This window comes from Tiliqua scincoides, chromosome 1 (genome assembly GCF_035046505.1).
Source record: "Tiliqua scincoides isolate rTilSci1 chromosome 1, rTilSci1.hap2, whole genome shotgun sequence".
NCBI lineage: Eukaryota > Metazoa > Chordata > Lepidosauria > Squamata > Scincidae > Tiliqua > Tiliqua scincoides.
The window spans coordinates 241,687,069-241,711,597 of NC_089821.1; the positions used below are offsets into that span (position 1 = coordinate 241,687,069).

General features: G+C 42.0%; 1 protein-coding gene across 1 annotated transcript in view; it reads left to right on the forward strand.

Moving 5' to 3' along the window:
- DNAH8 (dynein axonemal heavy chain 8) overlaps nt 1–24,529 on the forward strand; it is a 188,528-nt gene that overhangs the window by 60,668 nt on the left and 103,331 nt on the right. Inside the window, exons 35-48 of the mRNA XM_066623193.1 lie at nt 1,610–1,712; nt 2,618–2,722; nt 3,944–4,105; nt 5,936–6,160; nt 7,415–7,587; nt 15,568–15,746; nt 17,287–17,474; nt 18,678–18,764; nt 18,920–19,027; nt 19,910–20,044; nt 20,742–20,903; nt 21,678–21,924; nt 23,459–23,700; nt 23,794–23,934. Of these exons, the coding sequence (XP_066479290.1) occupies nt 1,610–1,712; nt 2,618–2,722; nt 3,944–4,105; nt 5,936–6,160; nt 7,415–7,587; nt 15,568–15,746; nt 17,287–17,474; nt 18,678–18,764; nt 18,920–19,027; nt 19,910–20,044; nt 20,742–20,903; nt 21,678–21,924; nt 23,459–23,700; nt 23,794–23,934 (2,257 nt within the window). The remainder of the gene's footprint in view (nt 1–1,609; nt 1,713–2,617; nt 2,723–3,943; nt 4,106–5,935; nt 6,161–7,414; nt 7,588–15,567; nt 15,747–17,286; nt 17,475–18,677; nt 18,765–18,919; nt 19,028–19,909; nt 20,045–20,741; nt 20,904–21,677; nt 21,925–23,458; nt 23,701–23,793; nt 23,935–24,529) is intronic.

Consider the following 24,529-nt stretch of genomic DNA (forward strand, 5'->3'; position numbering starts at 1 on the left):
GAAAACTCCAGAATCAAGAACACTTAACATAGGTTTTATCGCTTTATAAATGTTACATGCTGTGCCATATACCCTGCTCTGCAAACTCTGAAGTAGCATCTTGTGTGAGGAAGGACAAACAATATCTCAAGGATATTGAGATGTGGCACTAGGCCCAGCTACCAAATAAGTGCTACTATCTTGTTGTTCTCAGCCCTGACACTGTTATCTGCTGCTGGGGGGAGGGAGCAGAGAGAGCAGAGGGAACAGAGAAAGTTGAGTAAAAATATCTGAATGAAGAAGAGAAACAACAATTATGCTGATAGACAGAGCAAGGCCCAAAACTGGTGTAGGCAGAGCTGCTGAGAGTTGGCACTGGGCCCGGAGCAAGATGTCTGCTTGCCCCTGCTCATAAATTTTCCTACAAAGTAGTTACTACATTTTAAAACAAGTTTTTAATTGATAGTTTTAACTTTGCAGCAAGATTGAAACTAAATGAAAACATATATCAGAATGTTCTTTATTTTGTAGTAAATTTGTTTTATATTGTACAGTTTGTTTTGTCATGGCCCAGGCCCCCTGGAAGCCCAGGCTCCAGGGATTTTGCTCGCCCTGCCCTTTCTCTTCACATCTGGGTGCAGGCAGGTGAGTCTGAGCTGGTAGCAAAGGAAAATAGACAGTGGTTCTGCAATCTGCTGGACCAAGAAGGGAGCTGGAACAGTTCAGAGTTCGAAGTATAAGTAGGGTCTGCAACCTGAAAACTCAAGATAAGGAATTCACATGAAGGAAAAATTGATAAAGGAAGAAGAAGGGGAGAAACTAGTTATGAAGGTGGGGGGTAAGGAGAAGAACTAGAAAAGCAACTTGGACCCAGGAGTCGACTTGGGCCCAGTAGAGGTACAGGCTCTAGAATCTGATTGTTAACTTCAGCTCCAGACTGAGAGTCTGCACTTGTTGATGGTCTTGAAGTTCCTATGCATGTTTACATGAAACACCCAAGTAAGTGTATTTAGGATTACAGTCCTAATCCACAATCCTATGCATTATTACTTGAAAGTAAGTCTCTCTGTGTCAGTGGGACTTACCCCCAGGTAAATGTGGATAGGATTACAGCCAGACAGCCCAATTCTAAATGCGGCACTTTCGCTGAGTGCAGCGGTGCCAAAGCAGCTACCACTGCATCCTGCAGCCCCGCATCAGCCACCAGAGGTCTCCTCAAGGGAAGGCGACTTTTGTTCCCTTTCCAAGGGAAAACCTGAAGCTCTGCAATGCGGCTTCGCAAGTCTGTGCCAGCTATTATACTGGTTCAGACTTGAGAGACTCTGTGTCAGGCCAGAAGACCTGACACAGAGTTCAGGCTCTAGTGTAGCAGGGCTTCGCTGGTACCACCCCTCTCCCACACCACCCTCCCCCATCCTGGAATGCCTCCTCCCTACCCCTAAGGTTCTTAGTGCAGCCTGGAGCTCTTACCGTGCTCCAGGCGACATCTAGCTGGTGCTAGGCTCAGTGCCAACTGGAGATCAGCACCGGCACTTTGCCCAGGTCAGGATTGGGCCCTTAGTTTCATAAAATGCTTTTATTTTTTAAAGGAAAATCAATGTGTTTTGCTTTTTAAAAAATCTCATTCAAGGTATTTGGAAAAGAAACGCTTGCTGTTCCCCAGATTCTTTTTCATATCTGACCCTGCTCTTCTAGAAATCCTTGGACAGGCTAGTGATTCACACACCATTCAGGTATGTTCCAAGTGATATTTTTACTATATGACATTTCCAGAAAAAAGAAAAAATTGAAGGAAGCAATAACAAGTATATAATAATCTTTCTCTAAAGCAGTGATTTTCAATGTTTTTCACCTCATGGCACACTGACAAGGTCCTAAAATTGTCAAGGCACACCATCAGTTTTTTGATAATTGACAAGGTACACTATGCTGTTGGTGGGTGGCTCATATCCCCCAATGGCCCTACAAAAAATGATCCTCCCCCAAACTCCCATGGCACACCTGCAAAGCATTTGCAGCACACCAGTGTGTTACGGCACAGTGGTTGAAAATGGCTGCTCTAAAGCATCAGTATACAGCTCTAATTTCTATATATTTTAATATATTTGTAAGTGAGCCTTCAAGATTATATATACAATACAGTATAATACTAGGTGAGAACAAAACAGAGGGAAGAGCTGTATCTCAGCCCAATTTGTGTGCAGTGGGGTCCTATTCCTTACTCTCCTCAGTTCCGCCAGCAAAATGGCTGGTGCAGATCTGAGAAGATCCCTTTGGGCAGTGGAGGCTTGCCCTAGGGTAAAGGAATGTTCCATTACCTTGAGATGTCCCTGCAGGATGCAGCTCATGCTCCCTTGATGCAGCAGCATTGTTGGCAGAGGTGGTGGGCGTGGGAGGGTGGGTGGGAGGTTAGTTAGTATTGGGCTGCTAATCTTTGGTTGAACACTGACATCTTGTGTCAGATGGTGACTTCCCATGGTGAACATACAACAACGTTGGGATTCAGCCATCAGTGTGATTTGCTTGTCAAGCTCCTCAAATTCTGACTTGTGCTTTTAAAAATATTGAGTTCCTTTGTGAAAATGCCCTTGCTAGAGCAATTGTACATGTTTTCATTTTCATCTTATTTTTCTTACAGCCACACCTGCCAGGTTTATCTGACAATATAAATGAAGTAGAATTTCATCCAAAGGATTATGATCGCATAATGGCTGTTATATCAAGAGAAGGAGAAAAAATTCCTGTAAGATTTTAAATTTTTATCTAAATTAGTATGGACATTTTAGACTGCAACCCTATACACACATTCCTTGGAGTTAGCCCCATTGAGCATAATGGGACTTTGGAATAGACTTGCACAGGACTGCACTGTTAGTAATTTTTCTCTCTCCCTGGAAATGTGTCTGAGATAAAAAGAAAATTCTCTTGCTTTGCATAAAAAGATAGATTAGTTATTTAGAATATTTTAATTAAAAATAACTTACCCTACCCCAAACAGTTTTTAATATGCACTTCTTGTTAGCCACTCTGAAGCTTTGGGATGGTGTGAACTACAAATACATTAAATAATAACACTAGATAGTGTGCTTTGGCATATTTTTGTAATATGGATATTAAGTTTTAAGATAACAAGTAATATTCTAGTTGAGGGGTGTCAAACCCATTTCACATTCATGGCATCTGCTGAGAAGTAACATCATGAAGCAGGAAGTGACATCATTAAGCAGATGATGGGCCAGAAATAAGCACTTCCCTTAAAGGAGAAGGCTCACAGTTTGGGAATACTTTGGACCCAGTCTTGCACTTAATTAATTATTGGTTTTATTTCTATTGTGTTTTTTAATATGTGTGAGCTGCCTCCTTTGCAACAGGGGAAAAGAAAGCAAGATTTAAATGTTTTAGGCTGCAATCCTGTGCACACTTTTCTGGGAGTAAGCCTCCATTTAACACAATGGAACTTTCTTCCAAATAGACATGCATCGGATTGTGCCATAAACTGGTGAGACCTGAAAGGCTGTGCTAGAATAAATAACTCCTTCAGCAGAAAATATTTCAAATAATAGTGATAACCTCTGAAGGATCAACAATTGACCTACTCTTCACCTTCTACAGCAGAAAGCAACTCATGGTGCTTTGCTCACAATGGTTCCATATTGAACATCTTTCTTTCCCTTCATATAACTTTGTTCTTGAGAGTTGTTTTCAATTAGAGTTCAGTTTTTAGATTTGCTGCAACAGTCAAATTAGGATAGTTGTGCCTTCTGCAGTGCCAAAGATTCCATTCTGATTTGTTTGCCTTGTCCCCTAGGCAGGAGCATAGAAACCATTCAGATATACTAGGAAGTACCAATCTTCCCTTTTTAGATATTTGTACAGTGGTACTAAAGTAACTCAGATTTTGTAGACAAAAACCTCATTTGGCATGATTAATACAGTAATGTATTAAACAAATGTAATGTTTCAGTTGGACACCCCAGTGAATGCAAAAGGACCTGTAGAGCTCTGGCTGATGGATCTACTGAAAATGCAACAGTCTTCATTACACTGTGTAATCCGGGCAGCATATTATCAGATTAGTGACCCAGGATACCAGCTTCTGAACTTCCTTTATCATTTTCCAGCCCAGGTGAGAAGTCTCAAAAGCAGTTTGTGGTTCACACATAGTGGCATAGATAGGCTTTTCTGAACTGAGACCTTTATATTTCTGATAATACGTTTAGGGCGTAATCTTAACCCCTAAGGGTCCCCGCCTGAGGGGGGACATGATTGACACTTACAAAATTATGCGCGGAAAGGACAGAGAGATGCTTTTTACAATCTCACATAACACCAGAACCAGGGGACATTCACTAAAATTGAGTGTTGGGAGAATTAGGACAGACAAAAGCAGTATTTCTTTACTCAGTGTGTGGTTGGTCTGTGGAACTCCATGCCACAGGATGTGGTGATGGCATCTGGCCTAGATGCCTTTAAAAGGGGATTGGATAAATTTCTGTAGGAAAAATCCATTACGGGTTACAAGCCATAATGTGTATGTGCGACGTCCTGATTTTAGAAATGGGCTATGTCAGATGCAAGGGAGGGCACCAAAATGAGGTCTATTGTTATCTGGTGTGCTCCCCTGGGGCATTTGGTGGGCCACTGTGAGATACAGGAAGCTGGACTAGATGGGCCTATGTATGGCCTGATCCAGTGGGGCTGTTCTTATGTTTTTACCCAGTGAGTAATTGATCTGTGCAACTTATGACCACAGGATGTGGTGATGGCGCCTGGCATGAATACTTTTAAAATGGAATTGGACACGTTTATGGATGAAACATCCACCACAGCTTACAAGCCATGTTGACTATATGCACCCCCTAAGTTTTAGAGGCATCCCTGAGGCATCTGGTGGATGTCTAACATGTTGTATGATGCCAAATAGTTTTTTTGTTATTTTTTATTATTTTTTGTTTATTCAAAAAATTTAGAAAAGGGAGGAAAGAAAAGTGACAGAGAACTGTGTGATCTTTAAAAGCAGCAGTTTCTCTCTGTGCCACTTGGTGGAGTTGTAACTTGTTTTAGGTCTGCAAACAGCATGTCCTGTGACTTTTGAAAAGATGAGAGTGCAGGGCATTGTGCCAAATGCATTTCTTACAATTTTGTGAGCTCCGGTACCTGTAGTAACAGCAAGGAGGTTCACAGTCAAGTCACCCATTTATTTGTGAGAGCAGAGTTGCTGTTAAAGACAAGCTCCTGAACCAGACTGGAACTGACAAAACAATTGCTGGTCATTCCCGCAATCAAATTTGCCACTCTCCTTCCTAGTGTTTATACTGTCATATACATAAAGGTGTTTAAAGTCAATATTCCCAAGATAAGAACATAAGAACAGCCCCACTGGATCAGGCCATAGGCCCATCTAGTCCAGCTTCCTGTATCTCACAGCGGCCCAACAAATGCCCCAGGGAGCACACCAGATAACAAGAGACCTCATCCTGGTGCCCTCCCTTGCATCTGGCATTCTGACATAACCCATTTCTAGATACAAGCTTCTTCTGGCTAAATGCACGCAAGCTTTCAAAATGGCTTCTTCCTCCTGTCTTTTACTGTGGGGGGAAGTCAGGTCTATGATATAAGGGGCAGCAGTTCTAACTGCTTTTTAATGGAGGTGGGTTTTTTTTGTATAGTATTAATTATCTCTGGGCTACACTGTGAGAATATGGTAAAAGAATTTACAGTTTGCTTATGAGTTTCCTTGAATGTATGTGAATAGGATAATAGAGAAGACCATTCTTGAAACTGATTTATTTTCTGCATACAAAAGAAAATCCATAGCAAAAACCCATTTGTTAATAGCTTCTATTAATCACTCTAAAATGTATTTTAAAACTATGAACTGGTGAGCAATTTGTTATAAATTGAAGCACTATAAATATTGATATGCATTTTTATTACTTATTTTTGAAATTTATAGGTAGGGCTTCTGGGGATTCAGATGCTGTGGACACATGATTCAGAAGAAGCCTTAACCAATGCAAAAGATGACAGGAAAGTCATGTCTGTAACCAATCAGAAATTTCTGGATATTCTAAATACACTTATTGGCCAGACTACTCATGATCTTAGCAAGTTTGACAGAGTGAAGTTTGAAACTCTTATTACCATACATGTGCATCAGCGCGATATTTTTGATGATTTGGTAAAGTATAGGCATTAATATCTGAAATGTTAATATAGTTTATGTCTAATTGATCAAATTATAGCTGGGATTTCTTGGGAGAGTCACAACCATCACTACAACTAGGAACAGAAGAAACAGTAGCAGGATACATTATGCACTCCTTAACAAGTGCAGGAATAAGTAAACATTAAGTTATGATGCCTACATACCCCCCTGCCCGCTTCTTGAGGAACTGTATAACATAATTTAAGGAAGACTGACAAGGATGGAGGTAATGTGGAGGCTCCTGTTTCCAAAACTCTGAAACTTGCATATGCATCTTCCATGATCTTGGTAGGGAGATGACATCCACATCTAAATCTCCAAGCCTACCACAAGAGCAGCTTTGATCATTCAATTCCAGGACTGGTATTAGTTAGCTACCTGTGATTATAATACTGAATTTTTAATGGAAAAATAACTACATTTGAAATGTTTAGCCCATAGCCTAAGATCCACATGATGATGTTCTGATATCTGAAACTGGTGTTTGATGAGGGGCTACTGTCTGATGGGTAATTAACAGCCCAATACTACCTTAATCCCCGCACGGCGATGCAGTGGTACCAGCACGGGCTATGCTGCATCTCATGGGAAGTTTTGGCTGCTGGAGTTCTCCTTGGGGTAAGGAGACATTTGTCCCCTTGCCCCTGGGTAAGTCCCAGCCGCTGCAACAGGTCAACTCAAACATCCACCAGCAATACCTTTCCTGCTCCATTCAACCCTCTCTTTGCCTTCCCCCCCCTGCACTGGACTTACATACTCCAGCAGGCCTCTGTTGCTCCGCCAGTGCCAGTGGGAAGGCTCCAACCTTTCCGCTGGTGCGCCTGGGCCTTGCCCTGTTGCAAAGCACTTTACAGCGTTTTTTACCACAGCTTGCCATGTCTGTTTTGCTGGTGTGGGCCCTCATTAGGATTGGACTGTAAGATCTCAACAGGGATAGTGGGAGAGAGCACAACAACATCTTTTTTGAGGACAAAAATCTGTAAATACAACACTGAAGTATAAATTCAGGAGATTATTTGTAAGAGCGAAAATGAGGCAGTATTAAGACAATTTAAATAATAGTTGTAAATTCAGGAGATTATTTGTAAGAGAGAAAATGAAGCAGTATTAAGACAATTTAAATAATAGTTGTGATCAACATCTACATTTATATTCACCAAATCATGCATCATGAATTGTGTCTCTGTACAGTTCTGAAATAATTCAGAGTTTTTTTTTCCCCTTAAGGTTAAAATGCATATCAAATCAGTTACTGATTTTGAATGGTTAAAGCAGAGCAGATTTTATTTTAAGGAAGATCTTGATCAAACTTTGGTATCCATTACTGATGTTGATTTTGTTTACCAAAATGAATTTCTGGGATGCACAGATCGACTGGTTATAACACCTTTAACAGACAGGTGAGGAGCAGCAGATTTACTAATATGATAGAGAATATTAGTTCTCCATGTTGGGGACTTAAGCCTTGTCTGATTGCTGCTTCTGAATATTTGAAAGCAACATAAGGACACTGAATTTCACACATACACATCATACTACTACTACTACTAGTACTACTACTACTACTACTACTACTACTACTACTAATATTAATAATATAATAATATGTTGGCAACCTTCAGTCTCGAGAGACTATGGTATCGCTCTCTGAATGGTAGTTCTGGAACAGCTACTACTACTACTACTAATATAATAATTAATAATATAATAATATAATATTATATAATATATATATAATATAATTATATATATATATATATATATATATATATATATATATATATATATATATATATATATATAAATGTAATAATATAATATAATATAATAATTAATAATATAATAATATATCGGCAACCTTCAGTCTCGAGAGACTGTGGTATCGCGCTCTGAATGGTAGTTCTGGAACAGTGTCTAGTGTGGCTGAAAAGGCCGATTCGGGAGTAACAATCCCTTCCACAACGGGAGCAAGTGCAGTCTGTCCCTGGTCTGTCTCCCTGGCTATGGGCCTTCCTTCTTTGCCTCTTAGCCTCAGTCTGTTGGCCAAGTGTCTCTTCAAACTGGGAAAGGCCATGCTGCACAGCCTGCCTCCAAGCGGGCCGCTCAGAGGACAGGGTTTCCCACCTGTTGAGGTCCACTCCTAAGGCCTTCAGATCCCTCTTGCAGATGTCCTTGTATCACAGCTGTGGTCTACCTGTAGGGCGCTTTCCCTGCACGAGTTCTCCATAGAGGAGATCCTTTGGGATCCGGCCATCATCCATTCTCATGACATGACCGAGCCAACGCAGACGTCTCTGTTTCAGCAGTGCATACATGCTAGGGATTCCAGCTCGTTCCAGGACTGTGTTGTTTGGAACTTTGTCCTGCCAGGTGATGCCAAGGATGCGCCGGAGGCAGCGCATGTGGAAAGCGTTCAGTTTCCTCTCCTGTTGTGAGCGAAGAGTCCATGACTCGCTGCAGTACAGAAGTGTACTCAGGACGCAAGCTCTGTAGACCTGGATCTTGGTATGTTCTGTCAGCTTCTTGTTGGACCAGACTCTATTTGTGAGTCTGGAAAACGTGGTAGCTGCTTTACCGATGCGTTTGTTTAGCTCAGTATCGAGAGAAAGAGTGTCGGAGATTGTTGAGCCAAGGTACACAAAGTCATGGACAACCTCCAGTTCATGCGCAGATATTGTAATGCAGGGAGGTGAATCCACATCCTGAACCATGACCTGTGTTTTCTTAAGGCTGATCATCAGTCCAAAATCTTGGCAGGCCTTGCTAAAATGATCCATGAGCTGCTGGAGATCTTTGGCAGAGTGGGTAGTGACAGCTGCATCGTTGGCAAAGAGGAAGCCACGCAGACATTTCAGCTGGACTTTGAACTCTGGAGAGGTTGAAGAGCTTTCCGTCTGATCTGGTCCGGATATAGTTGCCTTCTGTTGCAGTTCCAAAGGCCTGCTTCAGCAGGACAGCAAAGAAAATCCCAAACAAGGTTGGCGCAAGAACACAGCCCTGCTTAACTCTGCTTCGGATGTCAAAGGGGTCTGATGTGGAGCCATCGGAGACAACAGTGCCCTTCATGTCCTTGTGGAAAGATCTGATGATGCTGAGGAGCCTGGGTGGACATCCAATCTTGGGGAGAATCTTGAAGAGGCCGTCCCTGCTGACCAGGTCGAAAGCCTTCGTGGGATCTATGAAGGCTATAAAGAGTGGCTGTCATTGTTCTCTGCATTTCTCCTGCAGTTGTCTAAGGGAGAATACCATATCAGTGGTGGACCTGTTGGCTCGGAAACCGCACTGCAATTCTGGATAGACTCTCTCTGCAAGTACCTGGAGCCTCTTTAGTGCAACTCAGGCAAACAGCTTTCCTACAACACTAAGAAGAGAGATGCTTCAGTAGTTGTTGCAGTCACCCCTGTCGCCTTTGTTCTTGTATAGCGTGATGATGTTTGCATCCCTCATGTCTTGAGGTACTCCACCTTCTCTCCAGTAGAGACAGAGGATTTCATGCAGCTCAGTGATGATGATCTCTTTGCAGCACTTTAGGACTTCAGCAGGGATGCTGTCTTTATAATAATAATAATAATAAATAATTAATAATTAATAATACTAGATAAGAGGCTTGTGTTTGACCTATATACAAAATGTGAAATAGGAATCATTATATGTATTTATACTGTCTCATATATCAATATTCTTTTAAGGAACTGAATTTACATTGAGTTCAGGAGTTGCGGAAGATGTCTGCGCGTTAACATCTCCTATCGCAGCTCCTGCTTCTGTTTTGATCTTTGTGTCTTATCTCTGTCCTAATTGGCCAAATGCTTTTAATTTAACTAGTTTTCATCTAGGAACCTTTTTGGCAATCAGAAGGTTGTGTTTTTGTTTTTAAAGTTGTACAGTTTAAGGAGGATTGACTTGGATTACAGATAAACAATGGTGAGGAAGGAGAAACGCCAGAGAACTCCATTGGGACTGGCAGATAAGAGTCCACCTGCAAAAAGCAAAACAAGGCAGTTTTGTTTGGCTGAGCTCCCGGACTGGGGAAACAGTGAGTCAACTACTGAGGAAATCTTTGGGTCTACTTCTAATCATAACAGTGCTAATAAGAACTGTGCCCAAGACTCCTTAGTTCCTTGTTGTATGATGGCGTCAGCTTTAGATTCAGCTAAAATTGGCTCTAAGAACTCAGCACTGTTGGCTAGTAGTGCTTCTTGCATAGATTCAAAAGGAGCAACATTAAAGAGTACAGCATCACAAACTGCACAGGTCTCTGTGAATCTGGCTGGGGGCTCAGAAGATATGATGGAGAACTCACCATATTCTGCCAAATATTTGACTGAGGTTCTGGCTGAGCACTGCATTCTGACTGGAAAGTCTTTATTGGCAATATTCCAAGAAGTTCAAAGCATTGTTTATTTTATGGAGAAGGAGCAAGGATGGCAATGCAAGCAACCAGCAGCTGTTTCAAATCATCAAAATGCTGACCATTCAGCAACAATACCCCAGGCAGCATCCCCAGTAACTCCTGGTGCCTTTAATGAGATGCAGACCAAGGGCGGCACTAGATGGTGCTTACAGAATGATCAGATTATATTAATAGTACAGGATCAGCCACAGAATCGGGGCCGTTGGTCCAACAAATTTAGAGCCCGAAGATCACTGGCGGAGCTCCTGAGAATTGATCTGGGACAGGTGGATCTCTTATCTTTAGAGAGATTGCCATGCCAGCAGTTTGCAGTGAGAGCATGTTCAATAGCTGCATCATTCCTATGATGCTTTTCAGAATGTGAAGGTTGCTGGGCAGTTTTTGTATAAGCCAAGAGAGTCTTTGCTGATATAGATACCAATCCTTTGTCTCTGGCAAGTAAATCTCCTCCTCCTCCGCGACTGGTCCATGTTGCTAAGTCATGACAGTCAGGCATGCCACCAACAGATAGTACAGCTACTTGCTGGTCCAGGCCAGAATGTTTCTGGTAATCCAGTTGGGCTGCAACCCTGTCTAAATGCAAACTTGAATGGTGCCCAGATGGGCAAGGTCCTTGAGGAGCTAGCAGATAGAACTTACTTTCTTCAGAAAATTTTGCAAGAGTGTAACAATGCTGTCCCAGAGCTGACTGAAAGTCATGATTTAACTCCTATGGAAATTACTGCCAATTCTGTGGATAAATATGCTCAACCTTTGTGTGCCTCGCAGCAGATAGTGTCTCTGTCTGATAGACCATGCCATTCTATCTCTACAATTCCAGCAACTGATAGGAGATCCCCCAAGGCAAGAAACTTCCTTGTCAATCCAAGGATCAATACTGTCTCAAGATCTAAATAGCATTATTGAGGCTCCCTGGGAAAAAGCAGTTGAAAAAGACACGTTTATGATATTGGAAGCTAATTCCAGCAGGACTCAAGATTGTCCTGAGATGACTCATCTACCACAGTTGCAAAACTCTGTCACTGGAATGTTAACAAAAGCAGTAATATTCCCAGGCTTGCCAACAGCTGCGGATTTGGCTGATTGTGACCCACTGCTTCAGCTTGATATCATAGATCAAGATCTTGTGCAAGAGGCATTGTTGGCATTTAAAGCTATACCTAATCAAGAACAGAAGAAAATCATGGGCAACTTAGATGTAGTCAGACAGCAATTATTACAATCTATTGAAGGAGATCGCACACAGGTCTGTCCTGCGTCCCAATGTGGTTTGCCTAACACTGCATAGAAGCACTTGTGCATTGCTTGGATGTGATTTCAGTCCAACAAACAGTGAGCAGTGATTCACTACAGCAGCTAGCCATGAGCAGATGTTATACAGAGCAGAGTGTTGGGGGGGGGGACACAATTACTGCTGCAACTAGAACATGACACACCATTTTGGCACTCTGGTGCTGACTGACATTTACTCCACTTACCCAATTCAGCCTCCCGCCAACAAATAAAGATGCTTTCATGGAATGTGGCAGGTTGGCGATCAAAATGTAAGGACTCAGACCTTTTCTCACTGTTTAGAGCCTATGCTGTGGTGTTCCTGTAAGAGACTTGGGTGGTTGCAGCAGTAGGGTTTGGGGACTTCAATGTCATCTCATTACCAGCATCCAAGCCTTCAAACAAGGCGCATCCTTCAGGGGGTCTGGCGCTCCTAACAGTCACCCTCATACTACAGGATTGAGTATTTATGTTTGATGGTCTCTGTAAAATATTAGTCACTAAAATATTAGTATCACAGCAGGCCCTATTACTGGCGAATGTCTACATCCCGCCTTTGAAAGTTAAGGATGATAGAGAGCTCCAGTAGAGTTACTTAGACCAGTCTCTTGAGGAGCTAGGGCAGAGGTTTCCTAGGGCCCTACTGATCCTGGCAGGGGACCTGAACGCAAGGGTGGGGGAGGATCCATCTATATTTCTGAAAGCGGGCAACCTATCTAGTGAAGCATGGCTCCCACATTATTGTTCACTGGCATGCAGTTCAAAGGATAAAGTAAACAACTCTGCAGGTATTCTGTTAGCAAAGCTAAGCATGCAGTTGGGTCTAGTATGGGTCGATGGATCACTGGATTTGAATGCTGAGGGGGAATATACATATATTGCCCCTCAAGGGTCCAGCGTAATAGATTATGTCCTGGTCCCTGCTTCATTTTTACCCTTTGTGGTGGAATTTCAGATTTGTGATCCTATTTTAAGTGACCATCTTCCACTCTCCTGCACTATGGCATTGCCTTACAGCGCTCAGACACCTTCAGTGCTTTCTGTATCTGATGCTCTTCCCCGTGCATCATCTGGGTTCAATATGGCAATTTTACCATGTATTAAAGTAAATGACAAAACGGAACCTTTTTAAAAATATGATGCAAAGCAATATTTTACAGAAGGCTGTTTCCATCTTGCAATTCTCTTGGTCACCAACAGAATTCATTACTGGGTTTGAAACCATAATAGACACTATAACATCTGTCTTAAGCCTGCCTCTGTTATGGGCGGGGGATAATTATGAAAGGGGTGAGAAGCCCAGAGTAGAAGGCGCTTGTTTGGCTCTTAAGGTTGACCTGCACAGAATCTTTTAAAAATTTAGAGAAGCTATGTATCCAGCCATACTAGCTCATTATTTTGCATTGAGGTTGCACCTGAAAGAGGCTATAGTTTTGATCCAGCATTGCTCAAATATGAATTGCTGGAAGGCACTTTACAATGCAATTTTCTCAAAAAATTCCAAGCACTTCTGGAGAGTGGTCCCAGGTTTTTTTTGTAAACCGCCTACGGGACCTTCACAGATCTCTGCATCTTTGTGGGAGTCCTATTTTAAATCAATTTTTTTAATGAGAATTATCAAGAACCAACCATTGATTATGCCTCCTTAGCGGACATTCAGGAATGGCCCCTGGTAACAGCCTCAGATATTAAAAAACTTATTAGTGGCCTCAGTGCAGGAAAGGCTGCCAGGCCAGGCAGTCTACCCTCTGACCTGTTTACGTTGGATCCAGATTGGTGGGCTCCTTTTCTAGCAGATTTGTTCACTCAGGTGGACAGGTCAGGAATTATGCCTGCCTCCTGGACAAAATCTATTTTGGTTCCACTACACATAAAAGGCGACATAAGATTCCCAGAAAATTTTCACCCAATAAGCCTTTTGTCAGTGGTAGCCAAGTTGTACTCCAAACACTTGCTTGCCAAGCTTTCAGGTTGGTTATTAGAGAATAATGTTATAGGCTCTGAGCAGGCTGGGTTTCGAGCAGGGAAGTCAACCTTGAATAACTGTCTGATTCTGTTTCATCTTGCAACAAAGTATGCCTTGCAGCAAAATTCACATCTATACGCAGCTTTTTTGGATCTCAAGGGTACATTTGATTCAGTGGATCGGGGGATTTCCTGGGGGAAGCTGACTAAAATGGGTCTTGATAGAAGACTGATTTTTTTGATATAGAGACTTCATTCTGGCACCTCTGGTCATATCAAGTTGTCCTCGCGTGGTGATCTGTCTGGGGAGGTCCCCCTGAACAAGGGAGTAAAGCAGGGTTGTATGCTTGCTTCCACCCTGTTTAATTTGTATGTCAATGATTTCGCCACCCACTTGCACAAGGTTGACGTTCACTGCCCTAAACTTGGCTCCATAAAAGTTCCTGTACTGCTCTATGCAGACGATATAGTTCTGCTCTCCCAAACCAGAATTGGTTTATGGCGCCTGGTTCAATCTAGTTTTACCTATTTTGAACAGAATAAACTCTCTTTGAACTGTGAAAAGTCCAAAATCAGGGTATTTGGTATATCATGGAAATGCTGACTTTGGCCTTTTAATAGCAAAGTGATCAGGCAAGTCAAGGAATTCAAGTACTTGGGTATTCTGTTGCATTATAGACTCTCTTGGAGTCCGCACTGGCAGCCGAGGATTCAGGCTGACAAATTGTCTATGCAGGCCATTGTACGCTTTTTCTATGTGTGGGGCAATTCCTATATTCCTTCTGCCCTGCAAATCTTTAATGTCAAGGTTAAAGACCAAATTTTATATGGAATACCTATTTGGATGTCTGCATTTGGTGCCAGTGTTGAGAGGATCCAGTCATGGTTCCTATATAAAATATTTGCTGTACCATGCTGCGTTCCATATGCAGTATTATGTTTGGAAGTGGGCCAACACAAATTAGAAATCATGGCCTGGGTAAGTTTCAGCAAATTCTGGTTAACGGTTTGCTATGCGTCTGAGCAGGACATTCTACTCAGAGGCTTCTTAACTGACCCAACATTCTCCCCAGGCCTGTCATTGTTTCTAAAAAAGGTTCAGGCCGTAGGTCTCTCAGCAGATCTGCTAGAAGCCATCTCTCCAGAGCTGGCATTTAAAACTTTGAAAACTCGTTTCAAGGATATAGAGTGGCAAGAGCTGTTGGCAGCCGCATCCACCACCTGTTCACCCCTCCGGTTTTTGCTTTTTCCAATCCTGGATAAACGGCCTGCTTACTTATACTTCCTACTTAACTCACAGGAATGGAGAGCCTTCGCCCTGGCGCATTGCAACGTGATACCATCTAATTTTACATCGGGGAGATACAGTGGCCTGAGTGTGCAAGCAAGGGTGTGTAGTTGCAACTCTCTGGACATTGAATCTCTTCCACATATGATCCTAACTTGCAAATGGTTTGACGATCTGCGTTGGCAGTCACTCAAACCACTGTTGTCCTCCATACATGGGTTGGAGGACCTTGTGCTACACATTTGCTATTAGGAAAGGATGAAGAATGTATATGCCAGGTGGAGAAATTTCTTTATTTAATTTTGAGGAGGCGCAGTATAAGTGAGTAAGGGCAATATATTGGCCTTATTTATGGGGGCTGTTTTAGGTATGGTTTAAGTGTATTGTTTTATGTTTTTTTATACCAATAAAAGATTCCTGAATCTGAATTTACATTTACAGATGCTATATTACCTTAGCTCAGGCTTTGGGAATGAACATGGGAGGGGCACCAGCAGGACCTGCTGGAACCGGTAAAACAGAAACCACAAAAGACATGGGGAAAGCACTCGGAAAATATGTAGTGGTGTTTAACTGTTCTGATCAAATGGACTTCAGAGGACTGGGTCGAATTTTCAAAGGTAAAGTTGCCTACTGGATATATTGAAACTGAATAATGAAATAAATCTGCAGTAAAGTAGGTATGATCTGTAACACAGTAATAAAGTCAGAACCAGTATTTTGACAAATGGTTTGGAATCCACTATGGCTATTGTAATTGCAGTGGTAGCCACACCCCAGAATCTTTATGACCAAATATATTTTAGGCTACCAATATAAGCTGAGCATATCCCTGAGAGTCCCAGCTATGTACTTCACTCAAAATCAATTTAAAAAGAAATATTTATTCTCCAAATAGTACAACATAGGAGAAAACAAAAAGGTTTTCAATAGCAGAATATTGAAATAGGCACAGAATCAGTAAATGAAATTTCTTAAAATTAATTCTCTCTTGCCATGATACTGCAGAGTCCCAGATCAAAATCAGCTAAAACTGCAGAACTGTTATCCACAACTACTCATAACTGTCACTTCAAAAGTCCAAAGAGTAAGAGGAAAATCCAAAGGGCAAACAGAAGAACAGAATACTACTAACTCTGAGGACCTCCCTTTTATATCCCTTCTCTTCTCCTTAAAGCTTATCTCCACCCATGACTCAACCAAGTCCTCAGCTGCTATCAATCACCTTCCTTATTTACTCACTCCAAAACACTACCAAACCACAAGGAAAGGGCCCAGATCCTAAAAACGTACTACTCTTCCATCTCTCTTATCCTGTTTATATACATTAATATCACTTCTCACACATTTAGCACCGGAACCCATTTTTTAGAATGAGTATCTTTCAGAACCCACCGGAAGTGATGTCATGACCTGAAGTGACATCATCAAGCAGGAAAATTTTTAGCAATCCTAAGCTGCAGTCCTACCCACACTTACCTAAGAATAAGTCCCATTCATTGTTAAAAGAATATACGTAGTAGCTTGTTAAAAGTACAGGTTTCATTTCCCCAAATGCAGTCACATACCATGGTAGCATTAAGTCTAATATATTAAAAATAAAATATTGAAATGATGGGGACCCACCTGAAATGGGCTTGTGACCCACCTAGTGGTTCCTGACCCATAGTTTGAGAAACACTGATTTAAGGCATCAGATTAAAAGCCCAATCCTATCCTCTACCCCCCTGGTGGTGCTACTGAGGTGGGGCAGAGGGTGCATTGCCCCGGGTACCACAATGTGAGGGGGTGTCAAACAAGCTGAGGTACCTTATGGACCCAGCATCATGGTAGTTAAAAATTCTTCTTGCACTATTCTTTGTGGTCTCTGCATGCATGTGCGCTGCTGTCCTTGGTCACCTTTGGAGCTTGTGCTCTTGAGTGGAGATGCTTTGAGGCACCATATAAATGGCATTGCAAGCATATGCTAAAATTGGTTAATACCATCAGCTCACCAGGAGGTGATGTGCCACTGTTTTTCTGCAAAGTCAATACCATACAACCCAGAGCAGACTCCAAATATAGTTCTGGATCAGAAGTGTTGCCCAGATATTGTAGAAGTGTGAAAGGTTGAACACTGATAGGATCTAATCAGGAAAAAAAATCAATTTCCTCTTTTAGGTCTGGCACAGTCTGGCTCCTGGGGATGCTTTGATGAATTCAACCGAATTGAATTACCAGTATTGTCAGTAGCAGCTCAACAAATTTATATCATTTTGACAGCAAGAAAAGAAAGGAAAAAGCAGTTTATATTTTCTGATGGAGATGTTGTAGATTTAAACCCAGAGTTTGGAATTTTTCTGACAATGGTAAACTTATTAAGATAAGAGTGTAAATTTTTTAGAATTCTTGATGAGAGAAGATCAATCATATGTATGCTGTACAATGTACTTGCAAATAAATTATAAGTCCAGTTAATTACTTTGTCTAACATAGTAATATATTTACAAACATTAAATTTATAGTTATTAACATCTCACCCCTATTAATGAATGTATTTTTTTCAAAACAACTTCCAAATATTTTACCATAAGAAATACCACTTCTTCAAAGAATTGTAAGTATAGATAAGCCAACCATGCACATGCAGTTTTATTCACTAATGTAATGTTTAATCTTCTGCTAAGATTGTATGCTTTGGATCTGACTGCAAAATAATTTTAATCATTTTATAAAAATTTTACATGCTGGGCCTGTGCAGACGCAATGCAGAGTCTCCATTAACAATAGCTGACAAATCAAGAGCGAGCCTTGGAATGAGCCTTCCCCCTAGAGATAGCTTAATCATGGTTATCTGTGTTCAACCCTGGCCTTGAGCCCCCCCAGCACTTGCTTGTGCACTCCTGTGGGCATTTACTCCACCCTCCACAGAGCAGCTGGAGGACGCTTCTACCTCAGTACTCCAGAGACACTGAGGGAGGAGCACCATTCAAGATGGCTCCATTCCTCTCTCCTCCCCAAACAAGATGGATTGAGTGAAGAGAATAAACATGGAGGATGCTACTACTTCAGTTCCCTGAAGTTGTTGAGGGAGGAGTAGCCTAAAATATCACACTACTCTCCTTCTCCAACCATCCTATGTCAGGGAAAGAAAGTGAAGCAATTGGAAGATGTTCTTTCCTCAGCTCTGCCAGAGCACTGAGGGAGGAGCATCCAGAAGCCTCCTCTGCCACCCAGTGCAAATGGGCTTCATCAGTTATGTGTATGCCATTGCAGGGGCCTCTGAGGAAGCCCAGCTGAAGATGGAGGATGAAGGGAAAAGGCAACAATGTAACAAGCTGCATCATTGAGCAACTAGTTGGTCACTGTTGTCTGTTGCATGGGGGACTGCAGGGGATGATTGTTGGCGGCCTGTGGCCCATGGGCTTTTAGTCAGTGCCTGACCTGCCAGACTTTGACATTGGCCTTGGTTAGATATGTTACAATCTACAGTATTACAATTCTAAATCATGACAATCATCCCAAACACTTGGAATAAAATAAATTAGTATAAAGTGTATTTTTATTTGTAGAATCCTGGGTATGCTGGACGTCAGGAACTGCCAGAAAACTTGAAAATCCAATTTAGAACGGTTGCTATGATGGTTCCAGATAGACAGGTACTATTTTTTAGTACGAGACATGTAATAATTAGCAAAGATGTGTTAGGTGTCTCTATGAAGTGCATGCCCCCTTTAGAACACTCTTCTAAACACTAAACACAAGAACACTTTGTTCTTCCTGGGATTATTTTGCTTCTACACTTCTTTTTCAGATCATCATGAGAGTGAAACTTGCAAGCTGTGGCTTTATTGAAAATGTCATATTGGCCCAGAAATTTTTTGTTCTTTATAAACTTTGTGAAGAGCAACTTACTAAGCAGGTAATATTGCTGTGCCATTCTGTCTTTGTAGCGATGGACAAATGTTAATCAATCGCTAGCAAGAGGCAAGAACAAAATCTCCTAGTTTCTCAGACCAATGACCCCAAAACGTTTATAAGAACCAGGGCACAGGTCCTATTTTTCTCTGATTTGTTTGTGTAAGGAGGCAAACTTATTGGATGTGGCTAAACACTGTGAAGTTCTGTCTGGCAAATGGGAGCACATGTCCACATGCTCACAGGTCATGTCACTGGTCACAAATGACACATTTGGAGTTTGTCTTCAGAAGGCAGTGCCAAACACAGGGAGGGTTGCCTGGTATTCCAGACAAGCAGTGAATGCATGGAAACCCAGGGGACCTGGCTAGTTGTTTTCCTCTTCGTGCATTCGGTGAATATGGGTATAGAAACAACTGAAAAGCACTTTGGTGGCATTATAAAAGATTGATAAAAAGGAGTGGGTATTTGACCAGTTTTCCATACATTTCACAAATATCAGGATTGAGTATTCAGTGCTGATATGTAGTTATTTTGAACTTATCAAGCAGGAGGTATTTTCAAGTATCAGAAAATTTGTGAAGAGTAGTTCTCTTCTGAGTTCAAAACCAGTAAAATATAGGCTAGTTAAATGACCTCTGAAAACATACAATACTTTTAGTAGCCAGCCTAACAACCCACTTAGGGTCCAAACCTATTCAGCCGCTGCACTGCCAGAACTCACAGTCCGACAGCGTAGCATGATTTACAGTTGTTGCAAAAGGTGACACGCCATAGTTGGGTCACTAGTGCCACAAGCAGCACACAATTCTGAGCGTTGTCATTACTCATAAATTTAATATCCTCCCCTTACTAGATTTGTAAAATGTTTTATTTTCATTTTTAGGTTCATTATGACTTTGGGTTGAGGAATATCCTTTCAGTGTTGAGGACTCTTGGATCTCAGAAGAGAGCCAGACCTGATGACAGTGAACTGAGTACTGTCATGAGAGGGCTAAGGGATATGAACCTCTCTAAACTGGTAAGAGACTATCAATCTGAGGTCTCAGTTTACAATCGGTAGCAACCCAGTTAGTGTTTCCACAGACAGGAGGTCTCTCTGGGAATGGAAGGAGTGTTTTACAAGCACATGGGATCCTTCTGCAGTTCACTGTCTGGGGGCTGTAAATAGCTAGTGCAGATCTGAGAAGCTCCATAGGGCAGGCTGGGGCTACATTGGGTCAACGGAAATATATCCCCTTAGCCTGAGGAGACCTCCAGCCACTTCCTCACCTGTGCTGGATATAGCTCGAGCCGTGTGGCCTGGCTGTGCCATTGCAGGTTAGGATTGGGATGCCATACATACATTTCCATCTTTATTTTCAGTTTATAGAGCCAAAATTGTTCAGCTGCAGCTTTCATCATGGCCAGATCCTAATGCTATGTCCACATGATGGCCTTATAGAAGAGTGGGGATATTACCAAATCCAGTAAAGGAATGGCTTTCTTACTTTGGAAATAAACATAGTGAACAAAGAAAGCTTCCTGCTGTGGGCATTACAAGTTGCCTACCTTTAGGGTACACTGACCTATGTAGAATCTATGAAGTGCAGCAATATAAACTGGCAGTAGTTATGTTTTCTATTTGGAAATAATTGGTATTAGGCATTATTTTAAAAAATAATGCTTTTCAACTTATACCATATTTGATATTTGTGTGTGTGTGTGTGTTTTTCCAGGTAGATGAAGATGAACCTCTGTTTCTTAGTCTTATCAATGACCTCTTCCCTGGTTTAGTGTTGGACAGCAATACATATGTTGAGCTTCAGGCAGCTGTCTCAAATCAGGTTGCAGAGGCAGGATTGATTAATCATCCACCTTGGAATCTTAAGCTTGTGCAGGTATAGCATAATACATCTTAAACTTTCAGGAGGAGAACAGAACATCAAATAAGCTGAGAAAGTGCTACAGTATGAATCTTCAGATTAAATCTTCTTCACTCTTCTTAGTATTACATTAAATTCAAGTATAATGTTCCTTATCCTACAGTACACATTATGTATAATTTAGAGCGCAGTCCTAACTTGAGCTGGAAACAGGCAGGCCAGCGGAACTGTGCTGTATCCAGCGCAAGTTTAGGGATGACTGCAGGCCAGCCTGGGGCAAGAAAACGTTTTCCCTTACCCCGTGTTGCGCTGCAGCAGCCCCAATGGGTCTACTTGGATCTGCACCACCTGATGAGGGGGCACAAATCTGAGCAGCCCAGGACTGCCCTGGGTCATCCTGGAAAAGGGTCAGGGTCCGGCATAACTGCCAGGTCCTGGCCCTGCCTCCTGCTCCCCACCTGCACCCGGGAATGCCTGCCACCCACCTCCCCCACCCCGAAAACCCTCCCTCCCTCCCGCCTCCTCCCCACCCTCCCTATGCCCCCCCCCAGACCCCTGCATTGGCCAAGCTTGGTCAATGCAATTCATATTCTCCCTGCGCCGGCCTATCTCCCCTGTGAGTGATGCAAAAGTGCTTTATGGCACTTTTGTGACGCTCCTGGGCTGGAGCAAAGGATGTGTCAGCCCAAGTGCAGGTTTGGATTGGGCCCTTTGGAAGTATTCTGTGCAAAAAAAAAAAAAAAATCTCAATGCTTATTTCTCAAAATATCATATAATTTTCCCCTTTAGTTATATGAAACTTCCAAAGTACGCCATGGATTGATGACATTGGGGCCAAGTGGTTCTGGAAAAACTACTGTTATAACCATGTTGATGAGGGCAATGACAGAGTGTGGATATCCTCACCGAGAAATGCGCATGAACCCCAAAGCTATCACTGCTCCTCAAATGTTTGGGAAACTGGATACAGCCACAAATGATTGGACAGATGGAATCTTTTCCACACTATGGAGAAAAACCCTAAAAGCTAAAAAAGGTGTGCAAGTATCTTGTGTTTTTAATGGAAATGGGTCTGGCAATATGATCAAAGTTTATTTGGTGTTCTGTTAAAAAATGTCAGCGTATTGAGGCACAGCCTGAGAAAATTTGCTGCCTGAGCATGGCAAGGCCTGAAAGCCTGGGGCCTGTATCTAGATGGAAGCCCAAGGCTAAAGTAAGGCACAAGGAAAGTGTACCATGTGACCCTGGACTGACCAATAGTGACTGGGTAAATGTGCTGAGTCACGGTGACTTTGCAGCCCCAATACAAGTGTATGGGAAAGGGGTCAGAGCATCCTGGGAGGATGAGGTAATACAGTCACGAGAGGATGAGATAATGAGGATACGGTCATCTCTTACCTGATTGGTCAGGGGGAAGTATAAGAAGGAGGCTGCCAGAGCCTACCTCATGGGTCATTATGAGGAGTTTGGAAGAGTGTGAATCTGTGTTGGAGTTACTGAAGAACTGTGATTGCTGTTTCGCTGCTGTGAGACTGGCTGCTGCTTGTACATATGTAAATATAACTTGGTGGTGGACATCTGCCCGGCTTGTGTTTTCATTCCATAGCTTCGCTATCTTGGGTCACTTCGGGTGCCAGCATTTCACTGCACTATCTTTCTCTGCAGGCTTTGCTTGTTGCCTAGTCCCAACAAAAAAGAACATCTGTTTGGAGAGGCATTCATTTCTCTGTCATAGCAGAAGCACTCCCACAATCAGAACCGCATGGGTCACTGTACATTCCTTAGATATAGTGGAGAGAAGGTGGAGGGAAAGCTCCCTTGTGCAAGTGGTTGCCTTTTCACCTTTTTTCTTTTTTCCAAGTCTTATTTATTTTTTAATGTATCCTGTGAAGGAAGAATGCTTCTGGTAAATAAGAATTGCTAAATACAATATGGCACAGAGCTATATAAATGTAATACTAGAGATGGACTGATTTTAGTGGGACTTCAGTTTGTGTAATGTAGCCAGTGGGTGCAGTCCATTGACATTAAGGGCTAAAATGCACAGGGTTGTACCATAAGCATTCAGGCAGAAGTACTCCATTGCTACAGATCCTTCTGAGAATGGAAGAAGAGCCAGAGATCCAACCACAAGTGGATCGCATCCTGATGAGAGTGCAACTTTCTTCCCACAAATGAATGATGCTTGTGGCTTTGGGGTACCTCTGCACAAGTACTGATGTATGCTATCCACACTCGGGACACTCTCACAGTGCAGCTTTTGCATAGCTATATAATTACAGATAAAAGAGATTGTGTCTTTGAATGTATCCCTGAGTGAAATAAAAACCTGCTGTAGGTTACTTCCTGTAGAAAACTAGCTTGTCAAGGAGATGGCTTGAATAACCCCCTGCATCACTGGGTGTATCATGTGACTGTGGTGTTTATGTGTTCCATCTCTTAAACTCCCTTGAGTTTCATTGAAATGATTTGGGGATGATCACCTTTCTGTAATTTCTTTAGATTCCACCCCCCCTCCCCCATTTTGCAATTTTAGCATCAGTATGTAAGTCCTACCTTTATATTTCCAGGCGAGAATATTTTTCTGGTTCTAGATGGCCCAGTTGATGCAATCTGGATTGAGAATCTGAACTCAGTGCTGGATGATAATAAGACTCTCACTTTAGCAAATGGTGATCGGATTCCAATGTCTCCTACATGCAAGTTACTCTTTGAAGTTCACAACATTGAAAATGCTTCTCCTGCTACAGTTTCTAGAATGGGTATGGTGTATATCAGTTCTTCTGCCTTAAGTTGGAGGCCGATATTGCAGGTACATTGAACAGCAAGAACTGTTTTCAATTTCAGTTTTCAATTGTTCTAATGTTTTTAAATGTTTACTGTATTTCTTCTGCCTTTTTTACAGGGTTGGCTCAAAACACGAACTCCACAAGAAGCTGATGTCCTGTTAGGCTTGTATGATAAGGTGTTTGAAGAAGCCTATACATACATGAAGCTAAACCTTAATCCAAAAATGGAGCTTCTGGAATGTAACTATATCATGCAGGTATTTCAGTTATTGCCAGAGAGCTGATGCAGCATAGTGGCTACATGAGTGAGAAATCAGGAGTTCCCCACTTTGAATCTCACTTCTGCCGTGAATGCACTAACAGCTTAATCCTATTCATATCTGCTCAGAAGTAAATCCCATGTGCAGTGCTTGGCACACTCAAAAAGAGACATAGTTAATACCGTCATTTTATTGTAAATATTTTTACTGAAATGTATCATGTATCGATAAAGAAATCATTGCATGAAAGCATCAGTAAATAAATCAATAGAAGTCTTCCTTTCTAACAAATCAGTTGAAAAAGATTAGCTATCTTAAATACAAAACTGCTATTTCTCCGGTGCAATCTCAATGGCAGGGTCAGTCCTTGACAACTGGGAAGCTCCTCCCTCTCAGGCAGTCAGGTCAGGTTACAAAGTCTTCCTGAGGGGAGGGGCTCCCTCAATTCCCCAGCCTGAACTCGGCTCTAGGCATGGTAGGTTGGGTTTTTTCTTAGTCAGCTTGCCTGACCTTCAAAACTTTATGGGGACCTGACCTTTATGGGGCTTTGGTCCCTTTTTTTACTTTTAAACAAGTTGTGAGGAAAAGGACT